Source organism: Meriones unguiculatus, chromosome 14, assembly GCF_030254825.1.
Source record: "Meriones unguiculatus strain TT.TT164.6M chromosome 14, Bangor_MerUng_6.1, whole genome shotgun sequence".
NCBI lineage: Eukaryota > Metazoa > Chordata > Mammalia > Rodentia > Muridae > Meriones > Meriones unguiculatus.
In genome coordinates this window covers 85,938,037-85,964,051 of record NC_083361.1, presented here as the reverse complement: position 1 = coordinate 85,964,051, position 26,015 = coordinate 85,938,037, and the positions used below count along the sequence as shown (strand labels likewise).

Below are 26,015 nucleotides of genomic sequence, written 5' to 3'. Positions count from 1 at the left end.
CAAGTAACTAATAAGCCACCCAAGTATGGCTGCAAAGAATAGTATTAACAGTAACATTTTGGTTTTTCTTTTTTGAGACAGGGTCTCTCTACACAGATCTAGCTGTCCTGGAATTCACTGTGTAGACCAAACAGACCTCAAACTCAGAGATCTGCTGCTTCTGTTTTCCCAGTGCTGGGTTAAAGACATGTGCCACCACGCTTGGCTAGATAGGAAAAATTTCTTAAGAAACAAAAAGGATACTGTCTTCTCTGCTTCTGTCCTGTGTGCTTTCCATTCCAGGTAAAGCTGCAGCAACACGTCGGAAAAGCTGTGAGAAGAGAAGGTACTAAGGTGATGACCACAGCATGGCAAGTAAAGATGTAGCTTTTAGGTTATTCCTCACTTAGAGCATCAAGAAAGCAAATTAAGACCTTAAGGGAGAATTGATAGTAAGGATTTGTTACTGTCATCTTTCAGCTACTATACAGTAATAAAAAGCCAATTAAAAAAGAACTATAAATATATGTACACCCGACATTAGCACACCAAAACATAGAATGTTAATAGAACTGAAACTATACAGTGACACAATATGTAATAGGACAAGCAAAATGTTGTCTTCACATACCCCAGATCTGCAGGGCCAGATCTGCTCTCAGCCATTTTACCCATCTCAATTTTTAACCCCCAAATTGATCTATTATATAATCCTTATCCCTATGTGCCCTATGTCGCTCCCAACCCTAATCTTACTAAAACTGAAGTTTACTCCATTCTGTGTGGTTTAACCTCAACAGTAACTGAATTCAATTAACTACAACTATGATGAAGGGTGTGACCTCTGCACAGTGGCATAATCCAACAGCTGTCATTCCTGTCTAAGTCTGGGTCCTACTCGGGCAACAACACAGAGCTCACACCAGGCACCCTGAGCTCCTGGAGTGCACACCAACTCCACCACATCCAGCTTCATATGAACACCGCAAGTTACTTCAACTGAAAGAACAGAGACAACAAACCCAAGCAAACAAAACCATACCATACATAAAACCCTAATGCAGTGAAACCTCACAAACCCAGGAAACTTAACTCTACAGTAATGGCATATAGTGAAATTAGATGAAATCCCAGAGAACCAAGAGTAAGACGTACATTCAAGATGCAAACAGCTGAACTTTTGTTTTTACCTGTTTTTGGGTAAGGTGATGGATGATATAACAACAAAATTCAACAACAAAAACTGAAGAAAAATCAATCTGAAATGCTAGAAAAAATATAGTAAAAGTCAAATAAAGAGGCAGGCGTGGTGGCACACACCTTTTATCCCAGCACTCAGAGAGGCAGAGGCAGATGGATTGCTGTGAGTTTGAGGGTCTATAAAGCGAATCCAGGACAGCTAAGGGCACACAAAGAAACCATGTCTTGAAAAACCAAAGAAAAAGAAAAAAAAATTCAAATAAAAAGCTCTAAGCAAAGTCTCAGGTTTCTCTGTGCAGCTCTGGGTATCCTAGAACTCACTATGCAGAACAGGCTGACCTCAAGAGATCTGCTTGCCTCTGCTGGGATTAAAAATGTGCATCAACACTGGCTAGCAAATGCTTTCTTTGGTCATGGTGTCTCTTCACAGCAATGTAACAGTAATACACCAAGACACACACACACACACACACACACACACACGCTCAAACAATGGTTACATAATAGGAGGCTGTGAATTTAGGGGGCAGGGTAGACATGGAAGAGATAGGAGGGAGGAAAAAATGAGGGTATTATATTCTAATAATAAGAAAAATTTCCCAACTTAAGTCCAGTCCCAGTTGGATTCAGTGGCAAATTTTACCAGACCAACAAATGGAACTAATATTAATGCTTCTGAAACTATTCCATAAAATAGAAAAGCATTACCATTCTTTTTGTAAAAATCAAATATGCAAATTTCCCCTGTGATACAGATAGAAAATACTGGTCAACCAAATTCAAGAACATATAAAAAGCTTCATTTGTGATGACTAAGTTGGCTTTATTAAAGAGATGGCTCAATATACATTTAATAACAGTATTATGAAGTATATAAGTGATTTCAAGGACAGAATTACATGGTTATCTCCATAGATTAAAAGAAAGAAAGAGAGGCTGAAGAGATGGCTCAGTAGTTACAAACCATGGCTAACTCTCCAAAGGACCAGGGTTCAATTCCCAGCACCCACATGGCAGCTCACACATGTCTGAAGCTCTAGATACAGGGGATTTGGCACCTTCACAAAGACAATACATGCAAACAAAACAGTAATGTACATAAAAATAAATAAACCTTAAAAAAAAAAAAAAAAAAAAAGAAAGCCTTTGGTAAAACCTAACATCCCTTGGAATAGAAAGAATATGTCTAACATGCATATCCACAGTACATATGACAAACTTTCAGCCAACATTATTTTAAAGAGGTTAAGTTCAAAGCGTTTCTACTAAAATCAGGTAAAAAACAAAGATATCCACTACCTCCACTCTTATTCAATACAGTGTTTGAGTCTTAGCTACATCAATAGGACAAGAGAAGCAAATAAAAAAGACACAAATAGGAAAGAAGTCCATGTGTCTCTATTTGCAGACAATAGCATTCATATAAGATACCTTAAAGCTTCCACAGAAAACTCTTATGAACACCCATGCTCACTGGACGTTCATAATATCACAAAAGTGGACATCCTACAAAAGCCATCTACAGATTCAATATAAATCCAATTTACAAGTCCACCTCCATTCTTCATAGAAATAGAGACGGAGCATGACTTTGGGGGATAATTAACTGCTTTCTGATTAGATGTGAGACCTGTTCATTATATTCTACTCTGGTTGGCCTGGAACTCACTATGTTAACTCTGGCCGGTCTGGAACTCTTAAGAGTGCTGAGATTAAAGGCATATACCACTATGTCCAGTGTGTGTGGGTGTGTTGGGTTGTGGGGGTGTTAATGGCATATTATTATTCACATGAAGTAAAAAAAGACTTAGAAAGTCACAGCAATCCTGAGCAAAATGAACACTGCTGGAGCTGTCACCATACCCGACTTCCAGTTACACCACACAGCCAGAGTCATAAAAACAGCACAACACCAATACAAAAACAGACAATGGAATAGAATACAAGACTCAAGACCTAAGGCAACACAACTATGGCTACCTGATTTTTAACACACCAAAAATGCACATTAAGGAAAAGACAGTATCACCAACAACTGGTGCCTGGAAACTGGGTATCTGTAAATAGATGAAACTACACTCTGCATAAAATAACTCTAAAAGATCAAGCACTTCAACCTAAAACCTGAAATACTGAAAGGGATAGAAGAAAAAGCTATTGGTTAAGTAGGGCCCAAAGGTCTCCCAAACAAGCCTATTGCATCGCTCTTGGTTACTTAATATAAGTAGATGATAAAACTCTATTGCTGAATACATTGTACACTTTGGCTGCAGGACATAGAGATATCAATCTAGAACTGACTGGGAAACTTCTTCCCTACTGCTGGCTAGCTTTCATGTTTGGGAAGGTATCACACTGGCCAAATACACACACACACACACACACACAAATATATATTATATATACACATAGTTTTACTCAGGGCTGGTCCCTGTATGCTATGATTCTGATCTACCAGGCAAAGTATGTTCACTAGTGCAATAGTGGCATGACTGTTTTGGGGTAATCAACTGCTTTCTGATTGGATGTGAGGCCTTCTCCACAGAAGGATATTCATGCCTGGAACTATAAACCCAGGCAAACCTCCCTGGCTTGGGAGATACAGGCCATAAGGGAGAACCTACTATTGTTTTGTTAAATAGTCATATTGTCAAACTGTCCTCTTTAAATATTTATGTTTTTAACCATGGATTCATGCTGCTCTGAGTCCCATTCACAAAAGCTTTTTTTTTTAATAAAAGCAAAAAAGAAAAAAAATATATATATATATTTGGTGTGTGTGTGTAAAAGGATTTATTTTTATTTTATGTGCATTGTTTTTTGCCCACATATATGAGAGTGTCAGATTCCCTGGAACTGGAGTTACAGACAGTTGTGAGGAGCTTTGTGGGTGCTGGGAATTGAACCCAAGTCTTCTGGAAGAGCAGTCAGTGTTCTTAACCACTGAGTTATCTCTCCAGCCCCACAAAATTTTTTTGCAGTGAGCTGTGGCAAATACAGAGAAACTGATCTCTATCTGGCCAAGCTGCTGAGGATAAATGTGTGAATGCTCACTAAACTCACCTCCAACCCCAAGGCTCAGTGAACACCTCAGAAAAAAAAAGGTGAAGGAATTTAAGTGCTGGAAAACAGAAGGAAGGTTGCTGTAAAATGCTGTCTTCTCGATGTGATGTGGCTGTTGCATTCACGAACTAATTGCAGCTGTGGTTATCTATATATACAAGACTTGAACAAGTACAAGCTGGTCAAAATCCCAGGATGGATGAGAGAGGAGCTAACAAGGCCCCTCTCCTAGCTGAGGAAGGAAATGTTCCCAATGATAGTTGTTGGGGATAGATGATTTTTTTCCCCTTTAGGGGGTATAAATACTTTTAGGCTGCCCATGCTCTAGTATGAATGGCCTCATACCTATGCACCTATGGGTAATGCTAATTGGAATTGAGTCATTAAAAAAAAATGTGAAGGGGCTAGAGAGATGGCTCAGTGGTTAAAAGCACTGGCTGCTCTTCCAGAGGTCATGAGTTTAATTCCCAGCAACCACATGGTGGCCCACAACCATCTGTAATGGGATCTGATGACCTCTTCTGGTATACAGAGGTACATGCACACAGAACACCCATATATAAAAAACATTAAAAACAAAACAAAACAAAACAAAAGATAACACAAACAGAAAAACTGAGAAGCTGAGTGGGGTGGTGCACGCCTTTCATCCCAGCACTCGGGAGACAGAGGCAGGGGTATCTCTTGAGTTTGAGGCCAGTCTGGTCTAGGTAGTGAGTTCTAGGACATCCAGAGCTACAAAGAGAAAGAAACACTGTCTCCAAAAATCAAACAAACAGATAAATAAAATTTAAAAAACTGAGAAGAGAACAGGAAGTTGGGAGGTAGATTGTGGAATGGGGTCTCAGGGAAGCTGGATATAATCAAAATACATTGTATACAGGTACAATAACAAAAGTGTGTATTGAAATATCTAACTAGGTGTAATGGTGCATTTTGTAATTTCAACATTTGGGAGGTTGAGGCAGTAGGATCAGTTCAAGGCTACTGTCAACTACATAATGAGGTTAAAGTCAGCCTAAGATACAGGACACTGTCAAAAACAGGCCTGGATAGGACTATTCATCCAATAAATGAATATTATTATGAAAAGCATACCAGATAGAAAGGATGAATAAAGAAAGATATGATCTCAGGCTAGAGAAGACTCAGCAGTTAAGAGTACTTATTGTTCTTGCAAAGGGCTTGGTTTCCAGAACCTACCCTGCAGTTCAAAGCCAGTTCTGGGGATCTAACACTCTCTTCTGGCCTTTATGGGCACCAGGCACACAAGTGGTACCCTTACATACATACATGCATGCAGGCGTAACAGTCATACAGATAAATTTTAGTATGTATTGTGGTGGCTCAAGCGTATAATCTCAGTACCTAGGGGTCTTGCAGAGTAACACCCTATGCCCTACAGTTTCTATTGCTGTCGGAGGATGTTTTTGTGCACTCTATATTCAAATGCTGATTTCTGTACTCAGAGATCTGGTTGTAGTCGTACTTTGGCATTATCATTTTTATAAAGCATTTCCTTTTTTGTTGTTGTTTTCTGTTTTTCAAAGTCAGGGTTTCTCTGTGTAATGTTGGCTGTCCTGGACTTCCTTTGTAGATGAGGCTGGCCTCAAACTCATAGCAATCTGCCTGCCTCAGCCTGCCCGAGTGCTGAGATTGCAGGCTTGCGACATCACATCTGGCCAGAATGTACTTTTATAGCAAGGAAGTATTAGTTTTCCTGTATTTGTCTTGACTATCAAATACTAAAATAAGGAAAATCTATCTTTAAGACAATGAAGCAGGGATGTAGTGAGAGTATGGGAAGCTCAAAACTTTATACTCAGAAATATGGCAATCATAATGAATTTGTTGTCCTGTGTATAATCTGAACAGTTTGGTAAGTATTTTCTCTTTTTACAAAAACTATGCCACAGATATTTTTCTCACTCCCTGAAAATACATTTCTGGTTCATGAATTCTAGTTGCTGTTGCTAACTGAAAGAAAATAATATACTAAAAAATAGCCTAGTCACAATTATTTCACATTTTCATAATTTAGGAACAACCATTCATACTCAAAAAAATACTTAAAAACAAAACAAAACAAAACAAAAACACTTACCTGCTTTACATTGTATCCTGCTTTTGCACTGGTTTCAATAAACATAACATTCAGCTCTTTGGCTTTCCTTTCTCCCTCCTCAATTGACACTTGCCTATAAAAAATTTTAAAGACAAACTTTTATTCTTGAAAAATGAAATCATAAGACCATAAACAAAGCTCTATTGGTGTTGGCTATAAAGAGCCATTAGTCTGAAAACTTAACTGTCTGTAGCACTCAGCAGCTGTACATGTGTCTGTGTCTGTTATACTTATTTCCCCCTCTAGAACTGGGAATTGAACTTAGTCTTACACATGCTAGGCAAGAGATCTAACAAGGAGCATATACAGCTCACTTTATCAAAACGCATGTCCTCTGGAAGAGCAGCTGAGCTATCGAGCTATCTCTCCAGCTCCCCATGTGTTAACGGAGCTTTTAATTGAAAGTCCTTGGGAAGGAGAGGTAGGTGGTTCTCTGAGTTTGAGGCCATGTTGGTCCACAGAATGAGTTCCAGAACAGCTAGAGCTGCACAGAAAAACCCTGTCTCAAAAAAGACCAAAGAATAGATAAAGACAGGGCCTTATGTAGCCCAGGATGACTTTGAACTTCTGATCCTCCTGTCTCAACCTTTCAAGTACTGAAATTATATGCACATAATACAATGGCAATTTTTATGTAGTACCTTTGACAAAACACAGAGCTTTGTGCATGTTCTAAGCCCTCTACAAACTTAGCTGCATCATCAGCCCCCAAACTTTAACAATCTGTGTGTGTGTGTGCCGTGTGTGTGTGTGCAGGTGCTAGTGACTGCACCTGGGTGAATGTGTGCCGAGTCCAGAAAAGGACAAGGTATGCTTCCCTATAGTTCTCTGCCTTAGTCCCTTGAACAGGGTCTCTTACTACTAGGCTGGCAGTCCAAGAGGTTCTCCTGTCTTTGTGACTCCAAAAATGGAGTTACAGCCAAGGCATGGGCCACACCTGGCTTTTTATGCACTAAAAATCTCAACTGAGGTCTTCAGGTTTGCATAGCAAGTCCTCTCTCTTCTCCACTGAACCGTCTCCCTATAAAACTAAGATTTATTTTTCTAATTTGTTTTTATTTGACTGAATTTATTTGATGTTCTTGATCTGAGGCAAAATCTCACATATTCCTGGCTGGTTTAGAATCTGCTAGCCTAAGATGATTGTAAGCTTCTGAACTTCCTGCCTTTCCCTCTCAAACACTGAGATTCCAGGCATACACCATCACACCTGGTTTTAAGCAGGGCTGGGAATGAAATCACAGGGCCTTGTGCATGTTAGGCAAGTACTGTACCCTCACCCCCTATCTTTTGATTAAAAAACAAAACAACAACAACAAAAAACAACCACTTATTAGTTTGTGAATGTGTGGGCACACATGTAGAACTCAGAGGGCAATTTGTGGAAGTCAGTTTTCTCTTTTTATCACACAGATCTCAGGAATCAAACTCAGGTCATACAGCTTCACGGAAAGTGCTTTACCTCCTAGCCATCACTAGCCTGCCCTTCTTTTTACTTTTTAAAACCTAGTGACCGGGCTGCAGGTGGTGGCTTATACCAATAATCCTAAATCTCAGGTCAGAGGCAGGAGGAGCTTGAGTTCAAGGCCAGCCTTTTCTATATGAGTTCTAGTTTAAGTAAGTAAGGCCAGACAGGGTTTGTGTAAGGCCCTGACACAAGTACACACACACACACACAAATTTTAAGATTTCTACCATTGAGCCATATCTCAGCCTCTTACCTGTCTCAAAAAACAAAAAACAAAAAAAAAAAAAAAAAGAAGATTATTTTCAATTACAATACCAATTCAATTTTATTTCTGCCACTGGGCAGAAGTAGGCTTAACATCTCCATAATTCTTTATGACCAGATTAGATTGCAACATTTTAGTTAATAGCACAAGTTCATCACCTAAATTTCAATGAATGAATAAGTAATAAATAGTAATATGCAAAATACCACTTAAAAATGCTGCACGCCATTCACATGGACTCTACAGTGACTGTTAACACACTTTGCACCTTGTGACTAAGGTGCTACAATCAAGCTATTCATACTCTGCTAAGTCCCACCAACATACACAGACCACATCACTAAATTATAATAAAATTATATGACTGTTTATACGAAGACTGTAGGTATGTGTGTCTAATTATTATGAAATTTTTAAATGCAAGTAGTTACTTGGGGTAGTATGCTCTTTAACAAAACATTGCTCCACTTATTAAACCTTAAAATATAAAGTATTTGCTGGTTTCATATGTAACAATTCTGAAAAAAATTGTTCATGGGACCACACAAAAGAAATTTAATTTTTATATTTACATTTCAGATACCCCCCCCCAGAGGTATAAAATGATGTCTCCTTTTCAAAAGCAATTTTTAGTAAACAACATGCTGCTGGTGAACATCAAAACCAAGCATTCAGAGTTACTGCATACCTCTTATCAGCAAGATCTGTTTTATTTCCTACTAGCATGATGATGACATCACTTCCTCTTTCTGTTCTGACATCATCAATCCATTTTGTAGTTTGCTGGAATGAGTTAACATCTGGCATTGAGAATGGACAGAGGGATTAGTGTTACTGAAAATGCCTCCCCCATGAAGGACACTTCCCACAAATACCCTGAAAGAGGGAAGGGGGACAGCACATTAAGACCACATTTTTAATGTGCCTGCAACGTAACTCCATTTTATCTGATTACAACTGTCAGTGATCTAAGAGTCTGAAGAGAAAAATAATTTTCCATGTTCATTTTAGAGAAAAGCTTTTTTCACTATAACCAAACTAATGTAAAGCACTACATAATTATAAAAATAAAAACTTTCTGACGTCTAAGGACAGCTACAACAGATAATATGGTGTTACATTGCCATAATGGGGTTTTTTTTGATCACTTATACTAATACATACCAAACATGACAAAGAAAGCATTTCAAAAGTATGTCAGCCAGGAAGTCCCAACACATCCAGGAAATTCATAAAGGCTTTACAAGCTTTCAACACCACTGTGCTTGCATTGCTTACTCAGTTTGTGATCACTTTAACCTTATTTTCAAATTCCTTTCTTCTACCTCTCCCTGCTTCTCCCTGGAATTACAGTGTGCCACCCAGCCTGGCTCTTGCATTTGTTTTGTATTAGAGTCTATGTGAATCAACCTTAAGTTAATTGGTTTGATGTACCAGGCTCACTTCTAACTGAAGTCATCATTTGAACGTATTGGATTCTAGCTAGAATGCTTTATTTTACTTTATTTTTTTTAGCAGATAAAGTAACAAATTTACTAGTATTTTAACCACATCTGTAGAATTTTAAAAGAAAAATATAAGCTTCATTTGCTTTGGTTAAAGTAAACACAAACACTTTCAAGCTACAAAATTGGTCAATGCATAATAATGAACATTATTATTTTTTTAGACAAGTAGCAACCTAAAGTAAAGCTGCAAGAGAAGAAAGACTGCATAAAGCACATATCCAAAAAAAAAGTTGGAAAAAGAAAAATACAACTTGGAATGTAATCTAATTTTGCCACTGTAAATACCGTTTACTAACTATGACTTATGACTGAGTGAATACACAAAAATGTCTAAAAATATTATGACTAGCTCAAATCAGTCACTTATATATGATATTTTTACAGGAGTCCAGGATGCTGTACAACCTTGGTTTTCCTATAAAATATGGACTAGTTTATGAAATGATGTTAAATATTGCCTTACATGTGTAAGAAAACAATTTACAAAGATAATTTCAACCAAAAAGCAGTCACCAATGCTCCATGGAAAATTTATAGTTACCCAAAAGACAGACATTCAGGTTTTGAAGAAAAGAAAAATACTGTTTCATTTCCCGTTTAAATTTTTCTTGAAGAGAAATGAAAGTATAATTTATTAGCATCAAAGAAAATCAGTCACAGAAGCCACCTATTCAAACAAAAATGACTAACGGAAAAGTATATATTATGCTTCTCTGTTTTCCTCTATGTAAAGAATGACTGCAAGGGGGAAGCAGAGAAAATGTTATCTGGCAGAGACTTTTAAAAGCCTCAACAGAAGCCATGTAGGATCTGGAAAGCTTGGCAACAGGCTTAAATACAGTATATTTTTGAAATCTGAGATAAATTAATGAATAATATTCCTTTAACTATAATTATGGGGTAGTTTATGGATAAGAGGATACCATGAAAGCCTAGAAAAAGATTCAAAACTGGATCCAAAAGACAATTTCTGAAGGTGAAAACCCTAGCACAGAGATAGAGCATACTGGTACAAACAATGGAGGCAAGGATTTCTGACTTGGCTAGTCTGTGATTCAGTCTGCTGTGGTAAAACGTTTCTCAGGCCAGTAAGGAAAACAAGCACAAGACAAAACAGGCATGCAGCTAAACTGGAGGCTGGAAGAAGAGTAGAAATGCGTAGCCACTCACTTGTGATGTCATACACAACAACTGCCACAGTGGAGTCACGAATGTAGCTAGGAATCAAGCTCCTGAACCGCTCTTGGCCTGCTGTGTCCCACAATTGCAATCGCACCTAACAACAGAACCAGTCAAACAAGCAAGGAAGGAAGGTCAGCCATTGCAGTATACCTACTTGTGATATCGTAAACTACTACGGCTGCAGCAGAGTCACGGATGTAACTGGGAATGAGGCTACGGAAACGTTCCTGACCCGCAGTATCCCACAGCTGCAGCCTGATCTGTGGGATGGGAAAAAATAAATAAAAAAAAAAGCCAAAACAAAAACTCCAAAAAATACTACTTAAAAAAGAAAGGATTTTTGTAACATGAGTGGTAGACAACTCATGCAGAGGTTTAAAGCCGAGGAAAGAAAACAACATAAAAGCTCCTTTCTGAAAAGGGAGCAGGGTTACAAACTTGCTTGTTCTGAAAGTACAATCACTGAAAACGATCTGTGAAAGATTTCAGAGAGTCAGAAATAAGGCCTGTAACTTTCAATTTCAGTGTCTTCCAAATGATCATAAGCAGACTCTTGATGTTCAAATACTAAGCATAAAGAGAGAGAAGGAAGGTAAATGTTAGTGAAAACCGCAAGCTACAAGATGACAGAGTAAAGAAAGTCCTGCTTCTCTGCAAGCCTCTCTAGGCTGGAGTGGGTCTCCCTGGGGCTGTGACACCATGTTTTGTCTCTCCTACACATCTGTGCCTAAGAGAGTGTTGATAATGGGGGAGGGGAAGCAAAGAGAGAGAGAAATCTGCAATCTTTTTTTGTTTTGATTTTTGGAGACAGGGTTTCTCTGTATAATGGCCCTGTCTGTCCTGGACTCACTTTGTAGACCACGCTGGCCTGCAACTCACAGAGGTGTGAGCCACCACGCCTGGCTAAATTCTGCAATCTTAAATAACATTTCTTTACTTTTTTCCTGCCACATCCACATTATAAGTTTTCTTACCCACACAAAGCAGTTTCCAAGCTCTCAAGATTTAAAAAAAAAACTGTATTATATATGAAAACATCCAAAAAAATTCACATACTTCAGAAATAAGAAAAATATTAGAGATAATAATTATTTTGGGTGCATTAAGTTATTCACTGTTTAAAGTGATGACAGGAAGCTCTTCAAGGAGTAGTAGGATAAAATATAATTTTTTACAATAACACCCAATAATATGAAAAATTTTAAATCTGATAGAGAAATACACATTTTCCCTATTTAATCACTCTGTTATGCATTCTATTCTGACAAAGAAAGTCTTTAAGTTCACAAATTATAAAGTCTTTCTGAATGACCTGATTAGTGCTCAAAATTTCTTCATGAAAATTTGTTTGTCTTATAAATCTCTTATCCTTTTTCTAAATCAAGGTGGCAAAATAAGACTAAGGACATCAGGATTTTACAAACAAGTTTTGACTTTCTTCCTTTGGATGTTCACTGGAAATAAAAAATCAAAGCGCCAAAACCAACTCTGTAGTAAATTTTTCTCAAGATCAAATTTTGGTAATTCTGCTAAGTACTATTGATGGTGACAATTACTGACTGCTGCTGTGATCCCAGTTTTTCTAGCCTGGAGTGTTACAGAAAACTGCACACTGAAAACATTACTCACTGTTCGATCTTCCAAGTACATTGTTTTTGATAAGAAGTCAATGCCAATTGTTGCCTATAAAACAAAACAAAAGAGTTAGCAAATAATAATAGTTTGGTAGTAGCCAACAGTTTAAGATACAACAGGATTTGACTATGAAAGAAATAATGAATAGACATAACAACACTTTGGCCAAGCAAGAATGAACATGTCCACTATTAACTGCTTCCATGTACTTGCTCTATGTTGGAGACTAATTTTATTTCAGGCCCTTTACGTGATCAACTCTTATCCTCATTCATGAAAGGTAACTCATTTTCATACCGATTTTTCTCATTTTATAGAGAACAAGACAATGGAGACTTTTGTATGCATATTTTACCATTCAAATATCTGAATACAAATCTTTGTCTGAGTATCTTACTGTTCCATAGTCAGAATTGCTTTTATCTGCCCCAACAGCAATTTTATGAAATGAATTTTATGTTGATGTAAACATAACCATGCCTAAACTCCCTACATAATGGTTTGTTCTAGTACCACAGGCAGCCAGAGACCCACAAATATGATTTCCAAAGAGACATATTTTTTCTAATATAGAAGTAGTGTATTAAAGTAAGGAAGCAAACTTTTCTCTTTATCATTCAGCAAAAATTATTTCCTGTGATCCAAACACAGTGTAAAATACTAAGTGCCTGGTTAAATGGTGAAGACTTTTAACAGACAAAAACTGGGGAGTAAGACGGAGTGGACATTAAGTCTAAAACTTAAATAGAATGATAAATTAAAAATAACTAGAACATGGAGGCTGCAGTGACAGCTCAGCAGTTAAGAGCAGTTCTCTTGCAGGAAAGCAGGTTCCCAGCATTCACATAGTGGTACAACAATCCAGTTCTGGGGATCCAATGCCCTTTTCTGATCCCCACAGCACAAAGCATGCACACAGCGCACATACATACATGTAGGCAAAACACGAATATAAAATAAAATGAACAACACTAATTTTCAAAGAAAAAAAGCAGCTGTGTGTTGGCATGTTCCTCCTTGATCCACTAACAGGTAGCGAGAACTAATTAGTCCACTATAACTTTCCTGTCTTGATGGCCTGAATCCTCTGATATAAGCTGAAACAAATCCCCCCAAAAGTCTCAGACTAGATGAATTTTCTATATTAAAAAATATAATATCATTTCTAATTCCTTCCAGATGATAATAAAGATCATTTTTCAATAGATTTTGAAAAAAAGCAAACTAAGGACAAGATCATTTAAATTTTATATTTATGTATCAATTTATACATTATAGAAAGCACTTTTAAGGGTGAAGATGGCTCAATGGTTAAGAGGACTGTCTGCTCTTCCAGAGGTTCTGAGTTCAAGTCCCAGCAACCACATGGTGGCTCACAACCATCTATCCTGGGATCTGAGGCTCTCTTCTGGCAGATAAAGCACTCACATACATAAAATATAAACAACTAAATCTTAAAAAAACTAAAAAAAAAAAAAAAAAAAAATGCACTTTTAAAATCTATGATCTCATAGACATAAATGAACTTTTTAAAACACCTTAAACACTCCTTTTAATATTAAGAGATAAACTTAATAAATTGGCAAAAACAAAATACCTGATAGGTATTGTCAAAACTGTCATACATGAATCTGGTGATCAAGGATGTCTTTCCAACTGTAATGAAAAAGAGAAATTTGCTTAGTGGACATATTAAGTACATTAAGGTTCCAGGTACTGCTCAAAGAATTGCAACTAAACTGAACGGAAAACATAGTCAATATTTTCTGTCAGGACTTTCTTTTTTCTTTCTTTCTTCCCTAGCCCCACCCCACTCCTGAACAGGGTTTCTCTTTGTAGCCTTGGCTGTCCTGTAACTCACATCTATCTGCCTGCCTCTGCCTCCCAGAAGCCTGGGATAAAAGGTGTGCGCCACCACGCCCAGCTGGGACTTTTTCAATAACAAAGATCTCCTCACAGTAAGAGCCCAGGCAAAAAGTATTTAGCTAGAAGCTGAGGAAAATGAAGAGATGAGATGGAACAAAATATCATGTTGATAGTCCAAATTTACAAAAGCAAAAGTAGGTATTACTTGGGCCCAGTGGGAGCAGGAAACAAATAAACAAAAGAAACCTCATAGCAGCTCATGCTCAATTTGTTTAGTGAATCAAATGTAATCCATAGGAGTAAAAAGCACCAAAAGACGAATAGTCCTGACATGGATTATCAGGGCTCTAAGAACTGGAAGACTAGAAAGATGGCTTTGAAGTTGTTCTGAAACTCATCTCAAGCTCAGATCAGTTACAGAGTGGCATATTCTGTTTCACTGGTAAGAAAATTACAAAGATCTACAATTTTAATTTTTGCTATTAGCCCAGGCTGGCCTCAAATTTGTGGCCATTTTCTTGCCTCAGACTCTGCAGCACTGGGATTACAAGCATGTCACTCATTCTCTAGCTATAATTTAGCTTAGCGTTGGCATTTTTAGGAAAAGTGCTACTAGACTGAAAGAGTGAAATACCAAGAATTTCCTTACTAAGAACAAGAACCATATCTAATTACTTTCCTATTCTCCAGTCATTTCACACGGACTCTAATACAAAACAAATGCAAGCAGCCAGGCAGATGTGTTAGTTCAAGGCCAGCCTAGTCTACAATGTGAGTTCTAAACCATCAGGGCTACTTAGTGAGATCCTGTCTCAAAAATCTCAAAACAACAAAGTAAAACAAATATAATACATTCTATAAGTTAGAAAGAAAGCAGGTTAGTAAACTTCTCAAATGCTCCCTAAAATGTCAATATTTTCAGCGAGGATAAAAACCACATCCAGTCATTGGCATTTTAGTATGATTGTTAAGTTAGTTTTGTTTTTCTTTAAAAAATATTTTTTTCAGCTTAAATTATGTGTATATGTACCTGTGCATGTGTACAGGGGATATATGCTTGTAAGTACGGATGCCTACAAAGGTCAGAGGTCATGAATCTCAGCTCTGGAATTACTGGGAGCTGTGAACAGCCTAAAATAAGTGCTGGGAGCCCAACTCAGGTCCTCTACAAGAACTGTTCTGTATTCTTAAGCTCTGAGATATCTTTCCAGCCCTAAGTTTTTATTTCACTACAACTTTTAGAGATGATCTTGGCTTCTTTATTTTGGGGGGTGGGAGTGGAGCAAGGTTCAAGACAGGATCTCACTATGTAGTCCTGGCTGTCCTGGAACTCATTCTGTAGAGTTCTGTATGCCTCGAACTTAGAGATCTGCCTGTCTCTGCCTTCCAAGTGCTGAGATTAAAGGTGTATGTCACCACTGCCCAGCCTGACTTCTATCTATCTTTACCCCTTCATTTATATACCATATGAAAAGCTGAAGGAAAAAAATACCTGCTTTCAAAATAGATGATTAAAATGTAAGAAAAAATTAATTTCTGAAGGTAGAAATAAGTTTTTTTTCAAAATTAAACTTATATAATATCAGAAGGACAAATAACCAAGTTAGTATGGATCACATGGTGAGTTCTAAGCCAGCTTGAGATAAAAAGATAATTTATTTGTGACAAATAAATTAAAATAAGTTATTAATTATTAATTAATTAAAATAATTTATTAATTAAATTAATTAATAATTAATTAAATTTATTAGCTAAATTTAATTAATTAAAATAATTTATTAATTCTAAGCCAGCTTGAGATAAAAAGATAATTTATTTGTGACAAATAAATTAAAAAATAAAAGTAATTCCTTTTTGCTGGGTGGTGGTGACACACACCTTTAATCCCAGCTACACAGAGAAATCCTGTCTCAAAAAAACCAAATATTTAAAATTCCTTAAAAAATGACTGGTATTTTCTGTCCATGTATGGGTGTTTTGCCTGTGATGTTTATGTACCACAATGTTTGCTCCACTCAGAAATTTTAAAAATATTTTTTATATGTATAGTGTTTTGCCTCCATGTATGTCCATTTACTACATGACCACAGAGGTCATGCTCTTTGCAAGCTGCGGATAGTTTAAATCTGAGGACTCTGGAGCGAGAATAAATGCCAAAGCCCAGTTGAGTGTGGGATAGCTCCACGAAAGAACAAGGCTGCTGCTGCTTCCCCCCTGCAGCTCCTGATTGCTGCTGATGCAGTAAGACAAGAAGTTGGGAGATTTCCTGAAAAGGAGGATTGCACTGGCTCCAAGGAACCCAAAGACTCTAACCAGCAGGAAGCAGCAAAGAGAACTGCACCCCCTCTCCCACTAAGCCTTTCTCTCTCCTACACGGTGTTGGGATATTGGAAGGAATTAGGGTGGTGTAGGGAGAACATAAGAAATGTAAATAAAAGTTTTAAAAAAGTATACCAACATTTCTCTATGTAGCCTTGGCTGTCCTGGAACTCCCTCTGCAATCTAAGCTGGCCTAGAACTCAGGGCTCTACTTGCTTCTGCCTTCCGAGCGCTGGCATTAAAGAACTCAGGGCTCTGCTTGCTTCTGCCTTCCGAGCGCTGGCATTAAAGAACTCAGGGCTCTACTTGCTTCTGCCTTCCGAGCGCTGGCATTAAAGAACTCAGGGCTCTGCTTGCTTCTGCCTTCCGAGCGCTGGCATTAAAGAACTCAGGGCTCTGCTTGCTTCTGCCTTCCGAGCGCTGGCATTAAAGATATGCACTACTATACCTGGCCAAATAAGCTTTAACATCATGTGTAAGACTCCAACACTCAATACAACAGAATAATCTCAGAAAAGAAGAACAAAAAGAACCAAAAAAAAACACTAAAGAAATGAAAAGATATATATAGTTGGTAGAAACGATCATTGGGGGCTGGAGAGATGTTTGCCCTTGCAGAGGAGATTCGATTTCCAGCACCTACATGATGACTCCAGTTTTAGGTTATGTTTCTCTCTTCTGGACTCTAAGAGCACCAGGCATCCACTTGGATGCATAGACACACATGCAGCCGAAACACACGAACACATCAAATACATAATTAAAACAAAACAAAACAAGAATCAATGCTAAAATGACTCCCTAAATCATATATAACACGAGCCCAGTCACCACAGCCTCTTGAAAAGATTACCAAATCAATTCTGAAGTTTACTTACAGATACAAATAACAGAATAGTTAGAGCAATCCTGAGAATAGTAAACAACTTCAAAACTGACTTCGATAAACTACCAGAGTCCAGAAAGTATGATTCTGAATACTGGCTCAAAGACAGAAAAATCAATGGAACACAACTGGGTCCAGAAATATATAAAAATCTCTAAGCAACTGAATAAACATCTCCATCTCTCTGAGACCAAAACTCGTATTTCCTCTGACTCACACCCTTCCCAAAAGGGGCAGAGATCAGATGTTTTATATTTCCTTTTATTACAGCATCTCAAGAATACTGTAAGAAAATTCAGGTTTTAAAAAGCACTTGTAGCTTAAACTATTTCCCTGAAATGTAACAACAATGTTCTGCTGGGCATGGTGACACATGCCTTCATTCCCAGTACCCAAGAGCCAGAGGCAGGAGGATCTCTGTGAGTTTGGGAACACACTTGTCTATACAGTGACTTCAAGGATAGCCAGGGCTATGCAGAGAGACTCTGTCTCATTCCCCCACCCCAATTTCCCAATAACAGTATTTTATTCCCAATTTTGCATGCATTAGATGTTTTTAGAAAATTTTATTTTTATTCTCACTCTACAGATGAATGAGGAAAAAAACTTACTATTTTCTGCCAAGTTCTATTTAGGGAAAACCTTTGGTATGTGTGATGGTGCACACCTATAACCCTAGAATTCAGAAAGGAGAGGCAAGAAGATTGTTGCAAATTCAAAGGCACTTTGGTCTTCACAGTAAGTAGGAGAACTATACCATGATCCTGTCCTGTTCCCTTTGGCACACACATTTTCTTTTTTCCTCAATGGAAATTAACAAATGGGCTAGAGAGATAGCTTAGCAGTTATGAGCACTTTTTGTTCTTACAGAAGATCCTGGTTCAGTTCCCAAGCACCCACATTGTGGTTTACAACCATCTCTAACTCCAGTTCTAAGGGATCCAGTGCCCTCTTTTGACCTCTGCAGGCAGCAGACACACGTGATGTACATACATACATGTAGGTAGGACACTCATACACAAGTTTTTTTGTTTTCTTAAGAAAATTAGCAAGAAACTTACAACTGAAAAAAACTAGACAATCCTGAAATGTTCAGAAACAAGGTAGTATACACTTTTGCCCAGGCTGGGCTTGAATTCCTTACCCACTCAGGTAGCTGGGAACACAGGTACTTGCCACAGTACTCAGCTTGGTTTTGTTTTAATGTAATTTTAGGAGAAACTAAATCATGATTCCAAATCATGATTCAATCTAGCTAGCTCTATAGAAAATGGCTGGTTTTTTAAAATAGGGTCTCTCTCTGTAGTCTTGGGTGTCCTGGAACTTGCTATGTAGACCAGGCTGGCTTTCAACTTACAGAGATCTGTCAGCCTCTGCCTCCTCTGGGAGGGTTTGGATTAAAGGTATGTGACACCAAGCCCAGTTGTCTTTGTGTTTTAAAACTTCAGGCTATTTGAGAATTACTGCAGCAGCTTAGTGTGTTTTAGTTGATTTCTGTTGCTGTAGAATTGCAACACTCAAGTGAGACATCCTTTGATATAATACAATGAGATTTGGTTGCAGCCAAGCTTTTCTGCTGTAATCCCAATTTTCTCATCTATTGTTACCACAGAATATGATTTTAACAATTATCACGTCATATTTAATGTAATACACTATAAAATAGTTTAGAACAGACATTAAACAATTATCTTGGAAGATGCATGTATGTGTGCATACAGAGGCAGACTTTAGGTGTTTTCCTCAATCACTTTTTGTTTTGTTTTTTGAGACAGGGTTTTTCTGTGTAGCCTTGACTATCCCCAGAGTCACTTTGTAGACCAGGCTGGTCTCTGCCTCCCAGAATGCTGGGATTACAGGCATGCACCACTGAGCACCGCTCCTCAATCACTTTCTACCTTGTTTTTGTTTGTCTAATTAAGGTTATTTATTGTGCATGTATGTGTGTTCTAGAGCAAGCGAGCAGAAGGAGGAAAAGGAAGGAAGTCAGGAAAAGCAAGGAACAACTTTTCAGGAGCCAGTTCTTTCCTTCCATCTTGTTTTTGAAGCAGGGTTTCTTGTTATTTTTGCTGCTGTATTATTTAGGCCAGTTTCCTACTGATTCTCCTGTCTCCACCTCCCACCTGGCAGTAGGAATGGGGGGCTTTACAGCTTCACACCACCATATCCAACTTTAAGCCGAGCACTTAGAAGGCAGAAGCAGGTAAATCTCTGAGTTCAAGGCCAGCCTGGTCTATGGATTGAGTTCCAAGACAGCCAAGACTACATAGAGAAATCCTGTCTCAAAAACAAAACAAAATTTTTAGATTTTTAAATCATTTTATGTATTTATGTTTGCATGCTTTGTGCCACCAGAGGTCAGAATGAATATTGGATCCTCTGGAACTGAAGTTATAAATGGTTGTGAATCACCATGTAACTGGAAACTAAACCCAGGTTTTCTGCAAGAGTAGCAATGCTCTTTTCTTTTCTCAAAACAGGGTTTCCTCTGTGTTGCCTTGGCTATCCTGGAACTCCCTCTGTAGACCAGGCTGGTCTCCACTTAAGACATCCATTCTGCCTCCTGAGTACTGGAAGTAAAGGTGTGTGCTGCTGCTGCCATCACCACCTGGCTGTAGCAAATGTTCTTAACCACTCAGCTATCTCTCCATCTTGTCCCCCAATCCCTGACCAGTTTTTATGTTTGTGCTGGAAACTGAACTAAAATCTTCATGTTTGAGCACTTTACCAATTGAGCCATCTACTTAGCTCCAGAAAAACACCTGACAAGGTTTAATATGCTTTCATGATAAAGTCCTTAAGAAATTAGGAATGATAGAACATATCACCAAAAAAAAAAAAATAAAGACCATATATGATAAACGTATAGCCAATGTTATATTGAATGAGAAAAATACTATTTCTTCTGAAAATCTGGAATGAGGCAAAAAAAAGGTGCCCACTCTCCCTATTCTTATTCAGTGTAGTGCTCGAATCTTAGCCTGGCCTCTTAGCACAGGCAGAGGCAGAGAGGTCTCTGAGTTCATAGCTAGGCTAGGCTATGTAAGTTCATAGTAGTTCATAGTAAGACTGTCTAAATGGACACTGGGCTGGAGATGGCTCATCCATTAAGAACACGTACTGTTCTTCCATAGCACTTAGTTCAATTCCCAATAACTATGTCAGATGGCTCATAACTGCCTGTAAGTCTCCAGGGAAATCCAATTCCTCTGGCCTCTGTGGGCTCCTGTGTTCATATACATAACCCCCAATTAAAAACAGTAAAATGAATCTTATTAAAAAAACAGCCAACCAGGTGTGGTGACACATGCCTTTAATCCCAGCACACAGGAGGGAGGCTGAGGCAGGCAGATCTTTGTGAGTGTGAGACCAGCCAGGGCTATTACACAGAAACCCTGTCTTCAAAAACCAAAAACCAAACTAATCCACCCTAGTCTTAGCTAGAGAAGTAAGTTAAGAGAATGAGTATATAAAATGGATACTAACAGGAAAGGTAGAAGTCCTTTCACGGATAACCCGATTTTAAAATGCTATGGACTCAATCAAAAAACTCACAGACCTGATACTTTCAGTAAAAGTCTAACATATTAATTGACACACTGATCTGTAGCTTTTCTTCATACCAATAACAAAATTACTAACAAGGAACTGGGTAAAGTATCTTAAATTTTAAAATAAAGAAACAAACTTTTCATCTTTTCTATTTATTTATTGTGTGTGTAGATGATACACACACACACACACACACACACACACACTACATATATTCTGTATAACACTTGCATGCCTGGTACCCAGGTAGGCCAGAAGAGGGTATTGGATCCCCTGTGACCAATGTTACAGATGATTGTGAACTACCATGTGGGTGGGTGCTGGGAATTGAACCCAGGTTCTCTCGAAGAGCAGCCAGTGTTCGTAACTGTTGAACCAGTTTTCACACGACCCCAAATTTTAAGTGCCTAATAATAAACGTAACCAAGGAAGTGAAAGATAATCAATGAAAACATAAGACTGAAGAAAGAAACCGAAGAAACTAGACAATGGAAAGATTTCTATACTCCTAGATTAGCAGAATTAATATTGCGAAAATAGGTAAAATATCAAAAGCAACCTACAGAACTCAATGCAATCCGAATCAAAATTTCAATGACATACTTTACAGAACTAGAAAATACAATCAAACTATTCACACGGGAACACAAAGGACTATGAACAGCCAAAGCAATCCTATGTAGACAAAATAGTGCTAGTTACTATAAGAAAATATCTCAGACTTTTATTTAATTTAAATTTTTTTCTCATTAACTGGTCATTTATTTATTAACATGGACTGTTGGACACAGCAGTTTCTGGCATGCTGAGTGAGGGGAGGGAACTGGCAAGTAGCAGGGTCTTACTAAGAAGCCCTGAATGGGGTTGGCCTTCATGTCCCGCGTCTACTTGGTCTACATGGCCACCCAGTCTCAAACAAATGAGGAATGAGGCTATATACAGGGCTTCCCCGAATCAGAATGAGAGCAGTGAAGCTGATAAAGAACATGGCTATGCCTACAACTGTCTTCCACCCATTGGTGCTCCTGTTCATCTCAGAAGCAGTATAAACTGGATGTGGTACAACTGAACTTTCTTATCCCTGGCCAGGCTGCTCCAGCCAGCATTCTCCTTCAGGGCCTTCCAGCTGACAGCAGCCTGACTCGGGCCACATTAGGCAAGGGGTAGGCATGCCAATCAACATAACTAGAGAGAACACAGTCTTCATTCTTCACACCATTCCCATGTGCTTCAGACACATACCAAGGTAAAAATGGCTCTCTTGCCAATTAAGCTAAGTGCTCTGGTAGCCAACATTCTGCCTCTGCTGCCCTGGCAACCGCCCTCTACACCCCGGCTGCTTGTGAGTAGAAGATCTCAGATCTGGAAGAGCAGCCAGTGTTCTCAACTGATGAGTATATCTTCAGCCCTGGCATTTATATTAAAAATGTCTGCATAGGTATCTAATGCAGGCAGTCCCATAAATGGTATTTGAGAACCATTGCTATTCATAAGAATAAATTCCAAGTAACTGATCAAGTACCTTTAGTTTGGGTAAACACTCCTTCCTATGTAAACAAGCTTCATATAACATTTTATTGTATTTTTCTTCGTATCCCACCTCCTGCCAATATCATATAACACTGAATTAAGTAAACATACGTGATTAAGATACTCTGATAAGAAGAAAGGTTATACTGAGGCAAAGAGGGCCAACTAAAACTAGTAAATAGTGAATACTTAATTTTCAATAACTATTTTATTGAGCATTATGTGTTCAATATTAAAGGGATATTCCTGAATATGTGTAATTACCTCTTTACAAAAGAATTTGCCTATTTGGAAAAATGAAACATTCTCCAGATGCTTTCAACTTCACTCGACTATTTCTACAACTTCAGTCAGGAGCTTCTTTCTCATATAACTTATCTCGTGTTTCAACTTGAGCAAACATTCTTCTCTCAAACTTCTGTTCACTAATTTTGAATTTTTTTTTTCATCCTTTTCCTCTTTTTTTTTCCAAGATGAGGTTTCTCTGTGTAATAGAGCACTGGCTGTGCTGGGACTCTTTCTGTAGATCAACCAGGCTTGCCTCTGCCTGCCTCCAGAGTGCTGGGATTAAAGGCATGTGCCACCATGCCTGGCTAATTTTAATGTTCATCAGAGGTACCTTATCTACAGCTATTATTACGCAGTGTTTCAATAGAAATGTTTTATTGACCTTACTTCTTGCTGTATTTATTAAATGGAATTTAATTTTTTATTTACTCATTTTTATATGTGTATGAATTTTTTGCCTGCAAGGTAGTCAGTGTACAATGTGCATGCAGTGCCCTCAGAGACCAATAGAGGGTGTTTGATCCCTGGGACTGGAATTGCAAATGTGGGCACAAGGAATCAAACTTTGGTCCTTTTCTTTTGGAAGGGCAGCCAGTGCTCTTGACTGCTGAGCCATCTCACAGACCCCTAATTAGGATTCTTTTATAAAAATAAAACTTTCTTTTTTCCTTTACTTAAATATTTATAATACAGACTCAAATATTTTAATTCTGTAGGTTCTGAACTAACACTGCAAATTATTTTGTTGTTAAAAGTATTCCAAAACTCTGGGCCCAGGGGTCTTTGCAAAGACCCATATTCCAACCAAGGACCATACATGAAGATAGCCTAGCCCCCTTGCTCAGATGCAGCTCAGCCTCCAAGTGGGTTCCGTAGTAAGGGGAGCAGTGGCTGGCTCTTTGATCACCTCCCCCTGCAGGGGAGTACAGCCTTACCAGGCCACAGAGGAAGACAATACAGCCAGTCTTGATGAGACCTGACAGGCTAGGGTTAGATGAAGGGGAGGAGGACCTTCCATATCAGTGGACTGGGGAGGGGCATGGTAGAAGGGGGAGGGAGGGTGGAATTAGGAGAGGATGAGGGAGGGGGCTACAGCTGGGATATAAAGTGAATAAATTGTAATAATTTAAAAAAATAAATAAACCAGAATTGAAAAAAGAAAGTATTCCAGCTTTATTTATTGGGAACTTTTAAAAATAGTTCTAGTTTTGTTTTGTGATGCTGAGATCAAACTCATGGCCTTGCTGGTATTCAGCAAATACTGTGACACTGCACTTCAGACACCCTCAACATGCTCCTTTCCTCTTAAGCACCTTCTTACATTTTGCCATCACCAGCAACTCCAGGAAACGTCTTATATTTTCCTTGCTCCAGTCCAAAAACCAATCACTCAGAAAAGCTCTTAGTAATCACTTTAAGGATTAAATTAATTAAAACTAAGGTATCACAACAGGACATGATATGCAGTAAGTAATCAAACATTAGTTAATAGTATTTCACATGAAAACAAATACACTAACACCTGGAAATAAGAACGAAACTAGATTTAATTTAAAAAACAAACAAACAAACAAACAGGTGCAGTGGCACACATCTGTAATTCTAGAACTCAGGGAGGTAGAGGGAGGCAGATCTCTATCAGTTTGTGGCCAGTCTGGTCTACAATGCAAGTCCAGGACTGCCAAGGCTACACAGACAAACCCTGTCTCAAAAACAAAAACTAAACAATAACAAAAAGGATGTAGTTTGACTACTCAAAAAACATTGAGTAGTGAAGCCAGAAGGAGAGATGAAAGCTCAGCAGCTAAGAGCACTGGCTGCTTTTTCAGAAGACCTTGGTTTCCTTAGAAGCATCCACATGGTGGCTCACAGCTGACCTTAGTTTTATTCCCAGCCACCCACATGACAACTCACAACTGTCATAACTGCAGGCCCAGGGGATGCCACACCCTCTTCTGGCCTCCATGTGCACCAGAGACATATGTGGTACATAGACATACATGTAGGCAGAACACTCATACACTTAAAATGATAGTAAGTTTTTTAAAATGTTAGTAGTCTTACAGTAAAGGAAGATAAATATTTACTGTTACAGTTGTCAGGAAGTGCTAGATGGATTTTATATTTGTTGCAAAATAATACTACACATTGTAACTTGCTAAATATGCCATAGTAAAATATGAATAACTTAAACAGAAATTAATTCTCTCAGTTCTGGAGACTAGAAACCTGAGGTTAAATCATTAGCAATCTTGGTTCTTCCTAAAAGCAAACCTGCTCTAATCCTTTTCCAGAGCTTCTGCTGGTTTTCTGCCAATCCTTGGCATTCTTTAGAGTACAGAGTTTTGACATGATCTTGATCCCTTGGTATTCCCCCACCCCAGTACAAATGTGGCTAAATTTCTCCTTTATTAGGCTCTCAACCATACTGAATTAGGATCTTACCATAGCATTATCTCAGCACAAGCTGGCAATGAACTCATGCTTCAGCCTCTGAAATTCGGGAATTACAAGTGTTATATACATCATAAAACTTTAAAGATCGATCTATCTACCTATCTATCTATGTGTATGAGTGTTTAGCCTGAACTGTGCGCATGTCTGATGGCCTCAGAGGCCAAATGAAGGTGTGATATCTCCTGAAACCGGAGTTACAGACAGTTGTGAATCACTGTGTGGGTAATGAGAACAAAGCCCAGATCTTCTGGAAGATCAGCAAATGCTCTTAACTACTGAGCCATCTCTCCAATCTCTCCAGCCCCGATTATACTATAGATCCCCCCACCACCAAGTGTACATATGTGTATTTCTGAGGATGTATTCTTTGATTTTAATAGAAGGGTTAGACCAGAAAGAAAGTTTACTAACTACAGAAGTTACTGACTTTAAAGTTAAATAAAACGTAAAAAATTGGTCATGTGTGTGTGTGTGTGTGTGTGTGTGTAGTGGCACAAGCCTTTAATGCCAGCACTAGGGAAGCAGAGACAAATGGATCTCTGTGAGTTTGAGGCCAGCCTCAGGCCACACAAAAAAACCCGTTCGAACAAACAAACAAAAAAAAGGAAAAATCAATTTCCCAGTCATAGCATTATTATACTAGACAACACAACACAAACACAGAGTAGTTCTCACACCTCAGAGCTCAACTG

The 26,015-nt window shown here is 38.3% G+C and overlaps 1 protein-coding gene and 1 pseudogene across 2 annotated transcripts in view; both read right to left on the bottom strand.

Annotated features, from left to right (window-relative positions):
* Rab6a (RAB6A, member RAS oncogene family) overlaps window positions 1-26,015 on the bottom strand; it is a 39,573-nt gene that overhangs the window by 3,022 nt on the left and 10,536 nt on the right. The window contains exons 2-7 of one of the 2 annotated variants that reach the window (XM_060367669.1): window positions 14,023-14,081; window positions 12,420-12,473; window positions 10,945-11,050; window positions 8,789-8,900; window positions 6,347-6,440; window positions 244-310 (exon numbers count right to left, since the gene is read on the bottom strand). In XM_060367669.1, the coding sequence (XP_060223652.1) occupies window positions 244-310; window positions 6,347-6,440; window positions 8,789-8,900; window positions 10,945-11,050; window positions 12,420-12,473; window positions 14,023-14,081 (492 nt within the window). Of the gene's footprint in view, window positions 1-243; window positions 311-6,346; window positions 6,441-8,788; window positions 8,901-10,778; window positions 10,885-10,944; window positions 11,051-12,419; window positions 12,474-14,022; window positions 14,082-26,015 lie in introns of both variants that reach the window. The other variant, XM_060367668.1, reaches the window with a different exon arrangement.
* Window positions 21,673-24,406, bottom strand: LOC132647271 (cytochrome c oxidase subunit 4 isoform 1, mitochondrial-like; annotated as a pseudogene).